The sequence below is a fragment of the Pteropus medius genome, unplaced genomic scaffold, assembly GCF_902729225.1.
Source record: "Pteropus medius unplaced genomic scaffold, Ma_sr-lr_union100, whole genome shotgun sequence".
NCBI classification, from domain to species: domain Eukaryota; kingdom Metazoa; phylum Chordata; class Mammalia; order Chiroptera; family Pteropodidae; genus Pteropus; species Pteropus medius.
In genome coordinates this window covers 5,129,923-5,143,104 of record NW_024341894.1, presented here as the reverse complement: position 1 = coordinate 5,143,104, position 13,182 = coordinate 5,129,923, and the positions used below count along the sequence as shown (strand labels likewise).

The 13,182-nt window shown below is 36.6% G+C and overlaps 1 protein-coding gene across 4 annotated transcripts in view; it reads left to right on the top strand.

Moving 5' to 3' along the window:
- The window catches only part of MELK (maternal embryonic leucine zipper kinase), a 66,563-nt gene extending 62,245 nt beyond the window's left edge, over nt 1-4,318 (top strand). For all 4 annotated transcript variants that reach the window (XM_039856741.1, XM_039856716.1, XM_039856721.1 and 1 more), the window contains 2 exons: nt 1,423-1,526; nt 3,794-4,318. In XM_039856741.1, the coding sequence (XP_039712675.1) occupies nt 1,423-1,526; nt 3,794-3,971 (282 nt within the window). In that variant the 3' untranslated portion in view covers nt 3,972-4,318. The remainder of the gene's footprint in view (nt 1-1,422; nt 1,527-3,793) is intronic.
- The last annotated feature ends 8,864 nt before the right edge of the window (nt 4,319-13,182 follow it).

The window sequence follows — 13,182 nt, the reverse complement described above, 5'->3', positions numbered from 1 at the left end:
ACAAAAGGATTCACTTAAATTGTGATTCGAAAGTGCTGAGTTTATTATTACCTTGACAAAGCCAGTCTCGTTTGGTGAAAGAGCCCTGGATTGGGACCCAGGAGACAGAGTCCCATCATAGCTGTGCCACTTGTTCCTCTTATAACTTGAAGCTGAGGTCCTCAAACTCTAGTCATTTAATACTCACCTTCATATCAATATGTCATCTACACTATTATTTATCTGGTATTGTTTTGTATTGACTCTTATCTTAAAAAAAAAACAACAGATTTATAGAGGTATAATTGACATAAACTGCAGATATTAAAAATATGCAATTAACATACTTTTAGCGTTATATGTGCACCTGTGAAACCATCAGCACAATCAAGATGACTAACTTTAAAAAAACTTACATTTATTTAAAAGGAAACTAAATATTATTAGTTTTTGCTAATTATATTTTTCTAAGTCATATTGGAACAAATACATAAATATTAAAATAAAGTATTTATTCACATACCACCCAGAGTTATCTTGTATGTTTCCAGTGGCAGTTTATATCACATTTTGGGAAACCCTACATTAAGAAATGTATATCTCTCCTTTGGGCCATAGGTTCTTAATTTGAAAAGTAAGGTAGTTGGGTGTTTTCCAAGCTCAGCATTTTGTTGTTTATAAAAACTCAAATCTGAGACATAGAAAGTGTGATTTTGTTTGAGTGAAGTACTACTAGGAAGATTGAGATTTCTGTCTGTCTCTAGGACCTATTGAAACAGTAGTTTGACACACAGTAAGTAGCTTGGCACATAGTAAGCCTTCAGTAACTAGGTGGACGAATAGATGGCTAGATACCAATTAGGAATTAAATTATCTGAGAACTGTGCTTTCAGTGAATGAGAAAAAAAGCTTGATGCTACTTTTTAAAAAAGAATACTTGCTATGTTCACTCTTACGTAGAATTGTCATGTAATCAGCTCCTGGGATTCTGTAATATTTAAATAATCAAAAAAGAATTAAGGAAACATATCCAACTATATATATGCAAACGAAGTATTCTAGGGCATTTGTTTTATGTTCCCACAGCTTACATTTCAGGACTGTTAATGTCTCTCATGGTGTAGGAAGGGAGAAATGGGTAAAGCTCAAATAGACATTATTTAATATTTATTTCTTTAAAAAGATTCGTAAGAGAGGAAGATGAAAGTATTAAAAAGATGCTATATAGATATAGTTAGTAATAAATATGATTTCTCCAAGCTTTTCTTGTGCCATCTTAATCCAACTTACCAAGAATTGGTGTAAATTTCTTAAGTATTTTCTTTGAAATATTTCCCTTCAAAATGGTACTATATTGAGGAGTTTTGCATCTCTATATCAGGGAGGATGGCCTTTGTGTTGATGTAAAGATTTACTTCTCACCCTTTCTTTTTCTTTTTTAAGCTTCACTATAATGTGACTACAACCAGATTAGTGAATCCAGATCAACTCTTGAATGAAATAATGTCTATTCTTCCAGAGAAGCACGTTGACTTTGTACAAAAGGGGTAAGAAAGAACCATAGTGACATGCTGTTGCATTTATTACTTGAGATATTAGTTTTGAGCTCTGAGAAAACATGGGTTGAGTCCTCTCTTGCCTTTAAAAAAAATGTTTCTCCCACCTCATTCCAAAAAGCTTTTGTGATAGTGTCATTGTTCATAATTTAGTCTCTTTTATTTTATATGAGCTATAAAAATTTTTTAAGTGCCCATATTGTCACCACTTTGCAAGTTAGACTTTTCAAAACAGGAAAATCTGAACTTCTTCCAGTATTCTTTTTTTTTTTTTAAGGGAATATTTATAAGAGTTTATTGGAGTCAAACTCATGACATATGCCAGGGAGCAAGATCTCAAATGCTCCTCTTCCAGTATCTTTTACATCCTCTATCCTGTGATGTTCTGCTTTACAATAGTATGTATAAATTATAATCTAAATTTATGTGATGCCTCTAACAAATCTTGGATTTATATAGACTCCTCCTCTTTATGACTTGCTATTTTACAGGACTGGGTTTTCAGTACTTTAGCAAGTCTTTTCACCTTAACTCTTTCCCACTTTTGAGTGAATGGCCATCAAAGCCTCCGAGGTAATGATCTCATGGTCTGAATGGCCAGGCCTCTTCTGGTTACTTAAGAAGTTCATATTTCCAAGCATTTCCACTTAGTTATGTCTCTTTAAAATTTCATTATTAACTCAGCTAAGAAGAGCCAGTAATAGATTTAACAAAAACATTAGAATAGTCAATCTAGAGTTAAGATATTAAGAAACAATCTTTTGCAAGAGTAGTTTTACCTTTCATTCTGTAAGTTTTGGTAGCATTCCTTCCTTATGTGAACTTCGGCTTTCTTCTTTAGGTGTCATTAGAACACATATAACTGAACTCACTCTGATCTGTTCTTCATGCTTGGGGTTTAGCCACAGTTCCAGAACCTCTAGCCAGATCTATATCAGAAAGCTTCCAATTATCTTCTCTTTAGCATATGATCTCTATCAGATCACTAACTGGCTGTTAGCCAATAATTTGTTCTAACTTCCTGATCAACCAGAAGGTCTCTGCTTTGATCCTTTTTTTTTTCTTTTTACCCTTTCTGTTTTTACCTTCTTTGTGACAAAGCAGAATAACAAAAGCTAAGTTTTTTAGTGGTATGATAGGACTAATCTCAGTGATATTCCATGATCTTTTTGCTGTCAGGAAGAATTACTTTTTATCTTCCAGATGACTAAATTTCTCTATGCTTCATCTTCCCATTAGGAACCATAACTACAGAGTACTTCTTTTGGCATTTCTGATATTGACTGCTAATTTTTAAGAGATCAAGCCCCAAAACATAGAACTAAGTTAGTAAGAAAAAGAATAATGTTTTGCGAAACCTCATAGCACATAACAGATGCAGGTAATTTCTCCACACTTCTGTGGAATAATGCCCCTTAATATTTAGGGAACTGAAATTTAAAATCGGTATCCTATTGTTTGTGTTTATTGGAGATCAGTAAGACAAATAAAACTAAAATATAGTATAAAGTAACTTAAAAAATTGATTTATATGAATTCAGTTTATGCAACTTTTCAGGAACATACTTATTACTGAAGATGTTTTTAAGCCTTCATTTAGTCCGGGCCTTTCCTTTATCAGAGCAGTTAACATGGCCATTCTAATTATATACGCCATACATTTCAACCATGGAAATGTACCATCTCCTTGGGCTTCCTTTTATAACTCTGCTGTGAAGTGTTATAACAATCATAACTTATTATTATTGGAAAAACCTCAAAAACACGTGTCCTGACAGGTTGGTGGCTTCGGTTTTATTTATATGAAAGACAGAAGTTTCCGATGAGGTGCATGCAAAAAAATATTCTTAATCTTCACTGAGCTTTCTCTTGTTGTAAACATTGTGGAAGTGGCCTAATGTTCAAGGATTACAATGTTGAAAGAGTTGTGTAAAGGATGCCAGAAGATTTGTTGAGTGTGAATGGCATGTATAGCTATGAAAGAAGGGCTTTTCTTTGAAGCAAGGGAGAATTCTGGTAAAGCCTTTTCGTCTTTATTTTTTCTTAAGATCCTAGTTCAGCTTCTGGGAAAACTCTAGTCATACTCCATCACTAAAGCATAGCTAGGTCATTTGGAAACTGTGAGTAGTAATATATTGCTTAATAGAAAATAATGGTTTGTTTTCTCTACCAGCCTCCTAAACGCTTAGAAATCTCTTGTATTACACAGAATATTCATGGTTCTCCTACTAACTGACTCCTTATCTTGTTTTTCACAGCTATACACTGAAGTGTCAAACACAGTCAGATTTTGGCAAAGTGACAATGCAGTTTGAACTAGAAGTATGCCAGCTTCAAAAACCCGATGTGGTGGGTATCAGGAGGCAGCGGCTTAAGGGTGATGCCTGGGTTTATAAGAGATTAGTGGAAGACATCCTATCTAGCTGCAAGGTATAATTGATGGATGGTTTCCATCCTGCTGGATGAGTATGGGTGTGATACAGCCTACCTGGAGACTGGCATGATTGGTTTGATTTTTAAAGTCCATTGGAACTACGAACTCGTTTCTAAAGAACTGTCTTAAGCCAATATCTTTTAGTTTTTAAACAAAAGATATTATTTTGTAGACGAATCTAAGGCCAGCCCATCTGTCATTATCTGTTTCGTATTTTTTAATCATGTGGCTTTGTGTATTAATAACTGTTGACTTTCCTAGATTCACTTCCATATGTGAATGTAAGCTCTTAACTATGTTTCCTTTTAATGTGTAATTTCTTTCTGAAATAAAACCATTTGAGAATATAGCAGCCTTTTTTCTCTTCTTTGTATTTAATTTTGGTCCAAATAAAACCTCAATTGGCTTCCTGACTATTAAGTAGAGACTATTTGGAGTATGTTTTATCTGTTATCAAATATGCCTTGGGCAGAAAAACAGATAAGAATTCATTTGCATAATTTTTTCCTGTCTCTGATTTAAGTAGGATTTATTGAGATCGTTAACTAAGTCACAGCTGTGGTTACCAGAGTTAAACAACACATTTAATATGTTGAATAAAAGAGTATTGACTTCAGTAAGTGTGTTCGGTCAACAATGATAAGTATCTGAACTATGAACCTCCATGAAATGTTACTTTATGGTAATTTTTTTTAAGTCTCTATGTTGGCCCCAAATTTGTATTTTTATTTCGTTTTATTGGTCTCTAAAGGCCAGCACTCAAGTTAAATTTGTACGGATTTTACCTATTAAACTAGTTGGAGAAAAAATAGCACTATTTCTAGTCAGTAGTCGGGGAGTGTTTTGTCATTTATTCAATAAACATTTACTAAGTGCTTACAAGCATTAGGTCCTGGGGCTGAAGATGATACTGGCAAGTAAACTCACGGAGTGTAGAGCCTATTAGTAGGGGCAGATGCATAAACCAGTGTTTATAATGTAGAAGGGCTGATCACCTTTGCCCAGAGAAGAAAGGGTTGATTTTTGGGGAGGAAACAGTATTTGGTCTTGAAGGATATTTGAGTTCAAAAGAAAGAAGAGGGAGTATGACATTCTTGACAGAATAGTGTGTGTAGAGGCATGAAGTTATAAAACGGCATGATGTGTGTAAGATAGAGGCCGGAGGCAGTGCGAGAGGGAAGTAGCAGATGGGGGTCAGAAGTTTAGCTGAATATAAGTGAAGAAAACTTGAAGGAACTTGAATGCTCCATGAAACTGTTTGGCAAAGGAGAGCTGTCAGGTGTAAATTTTTTTATAACAGCTTTAATGAAATATAATTCCCATACCATAAACTCACCCCTTTAAGTGTATAATTCAGTGGTTTTTAGTATATTTACAGTTGTGCAACCATCACCACAGTCTAATTTTAGAACATTTTCATCACCTCAAAGAGAAACCATTAGTGGTCACTCCCTATTCCCCCAGCTCACAGCCCCCGGCAATCATTAATCTACTTTCAGTCTCTATGGATTTGACTATTCTGGACATTTCATATAAATGGTATTATACAAAATGTGGCCTTTTGGCTTCAGGTTCTTTGACTTAGCATGTTTTCAAGATTCATTATTTGGCATGTATCAGTACTTTATTCCATTTTATAGCTGAAAAATATTTCATTACGTGGATATTTTATTTATCTGCTTATCAGTTGATAGACATATGGGTTGTTTCTACTTCTTGGCTATTAAGAATAATGCTACTATGAACATTTGTGTGCAAGTTTTTGTGTGGACCTCTGTTTTCAGTTCTTTTGTATATATACCTAGGAGTAGAATTGCTAAATCATTTAACATTTTGATGAACTGCCAAACTGCTTACCATTTTATTCAACCAACCAGCAGTGAGGGTTCTAATTTTTCCACATTCTCTTTAACATTTGTTATTATCTTTTTTTTTTTTTTCCGCCATCTTGTTGGGTATGAAGTAGTATCTTGTGCTTTTGGTTTGCTTTTCCATAATGACAAATAATGTTGAGCATTTTTCAATGTGCTTATTAGCCATTTGTACATCTTTTTTGGAGAAATAGCTATTCAGATCCTTTGCTCTTATTTGAATTATTAGTCTTTTTGTTGAATTGTAAGAATTTTGTAGTTCTGGATATAAGTCCCTTATCAAATATATGATTTGCAAATATTTTCTCATTCTATGGGTTGACTTTTTACTTTTTTGATAGTATCTTTTGAACAAAAGTTTTTAATCTTCTAAAGTTCAATATATCTATTTTTATAAACATAAGAGAAGAATCACTCTTCTGTTTCTGTGGCAGACAGCATGGTCTAGAACAGTGATTCTCAAAAACCTGACCATGAACCACAGTAAAAAGTTGAATCATGCTGAACTTAAGTTCACAATAAAGAGCTTTCAGAAAAACTCCAAGATATCTGACAAGGAAAGGGCACTTAGAAATATAGTGGTTTCTCTGTCTTTGGAGGTGTCAGATGTGTTGGACAGCCATTTATGGGATAGGTCATAGAGGGAATTTAAGTACTGAACTAAACCAATAGTCTTAGAGCTCCTGTCTACCTTAGGATCCATGATCCAATAACAGTATGGAAAATAATGTTTGGATGTTGGGAGTAGCATGACCCCAGAAGCTTTGGCAGCAGCATTATGGAAGTTGGGAACGATAAAATGGTGAATGAGGAGCAATAAAAGATTGTGTTTGTTGGCTGTGATAGGGAGAAATATATAATCATAGTATGTCAGGTATTGAGCACCCACCATCAGGGGTCAGCAAACTATGGCCATGGGCTTCCCTGCAGCCTTTTTGGTAAAGTTTTATAGGAACACAGCCATGTTCACAGTGCCTCTGACTCCTTTTGTGCTTCAGTGTCAAATTTGAGTAGTTTTGACAATGTATGGGCTGCAAAGCATAAAGTATTCACTATCATAAAGTATTCACAGAAAAAGTTTGCTGACCTCTAATTTAGATAAATGTTTTCAAATCACAACATGTATTATACATATTAACTCAATTTAATCTTTAATTCTGTAAGGTAGATGGTATCCTTTTTTTTTTTTTACAGAGGAGGTTATAAAACTTATAAGTGCATTGGATTTGAACCAGGCATGACAGGCTGCAAAGTCCATATTCTTTCTTATACTGGAAATAGAGGTAATAACTCTTCTGAGATAGTACCCGATAGGAAAGCATGATCATATATGATACTTATCAAAAAGTTGTTTTTTTTTTTTATAGCAATATTACGTAAACTGGTTAAGATATAGGAAAACTTCACTAATTCAGAGCAGATTTTATTACAGTGTAATTTACTACAACTGAGTGTGTTATGTGAGTCTTAGTAAAAGTAACAAGTTCAAAATGTCTTCCGCAAATAAAGAGAATACAGTTTACTAAGGAAATAAGAATTGAAAGACTGAGCTTCTGGGTTCCACAGTGGTTTCATACATTTTAAAGAGCTTATTTTTATGATTATGATTATTATGTGATATAGGCCTATAGAATTATATATTTAAAAACCCTTCTCTAAGTGCTGGGGTAGGATCCATTTCCTTGCCTTTTCCAATTTCTAGAGGCTCCTGCATTTCTCAGCACGTGTTCCTCTTCTCCATCTTTAAACAAGGGCAAGTCGAATCCTTCTCACATCACATCACTCTGACTTCGTCCACAGTCACATTCCCCTCTAACTCTGGACTCTTCTCCATCCCTCTTCACATATTATGACCCTAATGATTACATTGAGCCCACTCAGATAATGCAGGATTATATTTCTCTTATGGTCAGCTGTTTGGCAACCTTATTTCTATCTGCAAGCTTAATTCTCCTTTGACAAGTAACATATCGTAATCATAGATCCCAGGAATTAGGATGTGATATCTTTGGGAGAGGGACATTCTTCTGCCTGTTACAGTGGTCAACTGATTTTTGACAAAGATGCTAGGACTATTCCGGGAGGTCTGAGGTAGAGTGGAAAGAATAGTCTTTTCAACAAATAGTGCATAAATAACTGGATAATCACATGCAAAAAGTGAAGTTGGACCCCACCTTAAAGCATAGTGTAAAAGCTAAAATAATAAAAATTCTTTGAAAAAATATAGGAGTAAATATGACCTTGGATTAGGCAATAGTTACTTGGCTATGACTCGAAAAGCCCTAGAAACAATAGATACATTGGACTTCACCAAAATTAAAATCTTTTGTGCTTCAAAGCATGCCATCAAAAAGATAAAAAGGAAACTCACAGAATGGGAGAAAATATTTGCTAAACACATATCTGATAAATGACTTGTATCCAAACTAGAAAAGGATTCTTAAAACTCAGCAATAAGGAAATAACACAATTTTGAAACTGTTAAAAGATCTGAACAGACGCTTCACTAAAGATATACAGATGGCAAATTAATGTATAACAAGATGTTTAGCACCATTCATCATTAGAGAATTTCAAATTAATATGAGATACCACTACAAACCTCTTCGAACGGCTAAAGTCCAAGAAACTTATAATACCAAGTACCGACCATGATGTGGAGCAACGGGAGCTCCGTTCAGTTGCTGGTAGAAATGCCAAATGGCACATCCACTTTGGAAGACCGTTTGACAGTTTTTTGCAAAGATAAACACAATATCGCTATATTATTCCTAGGTCTTTACCCAATTTATTTGAAAATAGCTCCACAAAAAAACCCGCAAGTGAATGTTTATAGCATCTTATTTATAATTGCCAAAAATTGGAAGCAACAAAAATGTCATTCAATATGTGAATGGATAAACAAACTCTGGTACAGCCATACAATGGAATATTACGTAGCACTAAAATGAAAGGAACTATCAAGCCATGAAAAGGCATGGAGGAACATTAAATGCATATTGCTAAAATAAGCCAGTCTGAAGAGACTACACTACCTGCCTTATGATTGTAATTATATGGAAAAGGCAAAACTATAATGCCCCCTAAATGATTAGCCAGTTGACGCAAGGCCATTTGTTGAATATTTATTCATTCTTGACTTTTAACTTCACTGAGTTCAGTTATTCAGTTATTAAAAAGATCCGTGGCTGCCGGTGGGATGGCAAGGAGTATTGAATAAGTGAAGCACAGGAAATTTTTAGGGTGGTAAAACTATTCTGTATGATACTGTAATAATGATGGCCACATAATGTTATGTATTTGTCAAAACCTATAGAAATCGACGACAGAAAGAATAAACTTTAGTTGTCTTAATCTGCTCAGGCTGCTATAGCAAAGTACCATAAGCGGGGGAGGTTAAACAACATAATTTCTCACAGTTCTGGAGGTTGAGAGTTCCAAGATCAAGGAGCTAGCAGATGCCTGCTTCCTGATTCAGAGATTACCATCTTCTCGCTGTGATTTCACATGGTAGAAGGAGCAAGGTTGCTCTCTGGGGTCTTTTGTAAGCGTACTAATCCCATTCATGACGGCTCCATCCTCATGTCCTAATTGCCTCCCAAAGGCCCACCTGTAAATACCATCACATTGGGGATTAGGTTTCAACATATGAATTGAAGGGCGGGGGGCAGAAACAAACATTCAGTCTATAGTATTACTGTATGTGAATTAAAAAAAAAAAAAAGAAGTTGGGATATCCCAGGAAGGAATGTATACTGTGACAAGGGAATTTAATTGTATTACAAATATGTGAAACAACCTCATTGAAAGGAGTGGAGAAATTTCTGGATAAGCCAGAGGAGGAGACTAGAATGATCCATGTGTTGGATTAGAGTAGGAGACATCAGTAAGAACTCATTTTACCTTAATATAGATACAGATGTTTACATATAGAAATATAGGTATGTATCTATGCACAAGTTAGTATTCACACATATAGTTCTTTGTTAACTGAGAAGCCCTAAAAGACACCCCTATAGCAACAAGCACACCTAGTGCCAGATCTTGGTTTCTAGTACCATCTAATAAAAAGAACCAGGGCTCCTGGGAGAAATGGTTAATTCTAGTGCTGGGGCAGGAAATGTGCAAGCAGAGTCTAGAACATCCGGTAGTGCCAAGAAGTAAGTGCTAACACCACCACCACCACCACCATCCACATTGGTGGGAGTACGTCATTAATTGGAAGAGAACTCAGGGTTGTTAGCAAAGTTTTAAAAATTTAAGATGTTTGAAATGACAGTTATTGTAAAAGCTCTGTTACATTCTAGCAGGGAGACATTGAGCAACTGCTTGGCCTTTGAAAGCTTCAGTTTCTCTGCTATAAAACAATAAATAGTACACTCCTCAGAGAGTGGTTATAAGAATTGTCAGAATATGTGTGCAACTCAGATCACAGGGTCTGCTCAGGGTAAGCCCTAGAAGACAAGCTTCACAGTAGTCTAACTGGTCTCCATGCAGTCATCTTGTCAAAACAAATCTGCTGTGTATGCCCATCCCCAGTCCTTCCACTACCAAACTTAATGCCCCCTAGATGATTAGCCAGTTGATCCAATGCCATTTGTTGAATATTTATTCATTCTTGACTTTTAACTTCACTGAGTTCAGTTATTCAGCATTTATTGAATTTGAACTTTATAGTTGGCACTAGGCGGGATATGGGAAAGAATACATGTATGATACTGCCATCAGGGTGCTAAGGGCCTCAATGAGAGACACACTGGTCAGCACCAAGGTGTATAGAAGATCCTACATGGGGTTAGCTTGGCTGTCTCTTTTCCATGTGATCCTCACTCTAAGCCAACTTTCTATAAGGCACCTATTTCTGATAGCATATGAGAAAAAGGGTCTGGAGTATGACCTCTTATTCCTACTTTGAGGCATTGTAAAAACTTCTGTAAGACCAGCTGTGCATTTTGTATCACTGTCTATGAGACTGCATTTTAGTAGGAAGAGCACTGGATTCTGGGACTCAGGCACTTGGACTCCACACTTGGTCCTGCTGTATGTCCTTGGGCAAATCTCTGCCTATCTCCAGGTTTGTTTCTATAAACAGGACACACATGCAAACACATGCAAACCTTTTTTTAAGATCTCTCCTAGGTGATACCACAAATGACATCAAGGTTTGATGTGTAATTTGGAACGATGGATTAAAGTTTTAGCCAATACGAGTAGCTCCAACATAGCTACAAACACCTCACCATATGGCATAAAGTATACACTCAAAATACAACATTCCTTCCAAAGGACACTCTGGCCTGGACAACAAACTTCCTCTATGTTTAGGTGTCCGTTCTGCTGACCTGCTTGGTGTTTTGAATTCCCACTGGTGTATACACTCTGAAAAGCCTCAGACATTTGCTGGATGGAGAGAAATAACTTGCATGGAAAAATATTTCAAATTGCCAAGCACAGAGTTATAGAGCAGAAAGATATAATTCCACAGGAGACTTTCAAAGAAATTTGGTGGCTAATGGGAAATTTCTGACATTTGTCTTAAGAGACGTAAACTGTTCAGAAGGCCAGGGTGTACGCAGAGGTGAGAGCGGTGTACTTTGATATTTTAGCGTCAGAGAAAGAAAAAAAGGTCTTTGAAGAAGTCAGTGTCTTTCAGGATTTTATATTTGTATTTTATTTTTACATTTTAATGTATATTTAACGTTAAATTTGATTTTGTTTGGGTTGGATATTAGAATTAGGAAACATTGATTCATGGAATTTCAGAGCCAAAAGGGGCCCTTGAGATAGAAGTCTACTGTCCTTCCCCCGCCCCCTGTCCCTGCCATGTCCTTAGCTGAGAGAAGGATCTTTTTTTAGAGGGAGAGATGGAAAGAAATCATAGGGGACAAGTCCAGGGTGACAAGATCCACCATCCATCACGGTTCCTGACTACGAACAGTTGGAGCCTTTCTCTTTACTCTGTGTGTGTGTTTTTTTTAATTAACCTTTTTTCATTTTTCCTACTTTAGAATTTCACATTATAGTCCTTTGTTCATTCTCCTCTTTTCTCTCGATAATGAAAATGGATATATTATGAACTTAAACTCACTTGCCCTGGGTCATTGCCAGTGCTTAATAAAAGTGTATTAGTATTTGTAGTAATGATAATAACCTGCAGATAATGATGTCGCTAAAGACCAAAGGGTCCCCTTGCATGAGAAGCCCCCCTTTCCAGTCGCCTAGCTTTGCCGGATTTAACGGAGACCTTGACTGCTTCAGATAGTCATTGTCCCTTTTAAATTATCAAGGTTTCATGGAGACAAGCATTCTTCACTTAAGGGTTTCCCAGACTGTCTGATGTGCTGGGCTCTGGATAACCTTGTTCCTATGTCATCATATGTCATACTGCCTCTCGGAAATTGTTTCGAGATGTTTGCAAAAATGAACTACTTAAAGGAAAACTAAAAGAAATTCCCTTTGTTCACTTACACACACATACACACACACTTTACTATTGGAAATGGTTATGCTCATAAGTGAGTCAGGGTCATGAGGGGATTTGAAGCCGTGTGATAGAAGAAATGGAGGTGACCAGGCTTTACAGAGACTGAGGAGATAGGACAGACGTCTTAAAAAAATATAGAGATATGTGGAAGAGGGATTTGACTTTTTCTGGTGGGCCCATTGGGTATTAGGAAGACCAAATGTGAGGGTATAATAAGAAGTTGGATTTGGTTCGATATCTGATAGGCCTGGGGAAGGAAAGATGCTTGCCCAGGAAGTGTCCAGTTCACTGTCCCTGGAGTGCTCCAGCAGAAGCAGAAGGGTCCCTCAACAGAGACTTTTTGAGGAGGGCTTGTAAGGATTAGGTAATGTTTGAATTGAATCACTCTGAGAGGCAATAATTCTATGAGGTTCTTGATATGAGAATCTAGTGTTTGTATTTTACCTTGGAGAGCGGGAGCCCCAGGGGTTTTGTGAAAGAAAGTTCAAGTCTAGGATCTGACTTTAGGAAGGAGAAAATGGGCTCAGCATCTCCTCTAGCCCCAGGGTTACATGAGTAGACCTAAACCCAAGGCAAACCTCAGCTAGACCGGGCCATTGTCAACCATGACTGACTGAAGAATAGGTGAAGGAGCTGAAGAGAGATGGGAGAGGAAACAAGTCATCAAAGCCAAGAGAGGAGACCTTTGAGAAAGGGATAGACAGCAGCACTGGATGCTGCAGAGAGGACAGGGAGGTCAAGGAATGAGAAGAGGGTGTTGGCGCTGTCCAGAAGGAACCAGGGGTAGCTTCAGAGTGTGGTGGGGCAGAAGCTTGACTTCAGAAAGACAAAAGAATTGCTCAGAAGTGGAGGCAAGAA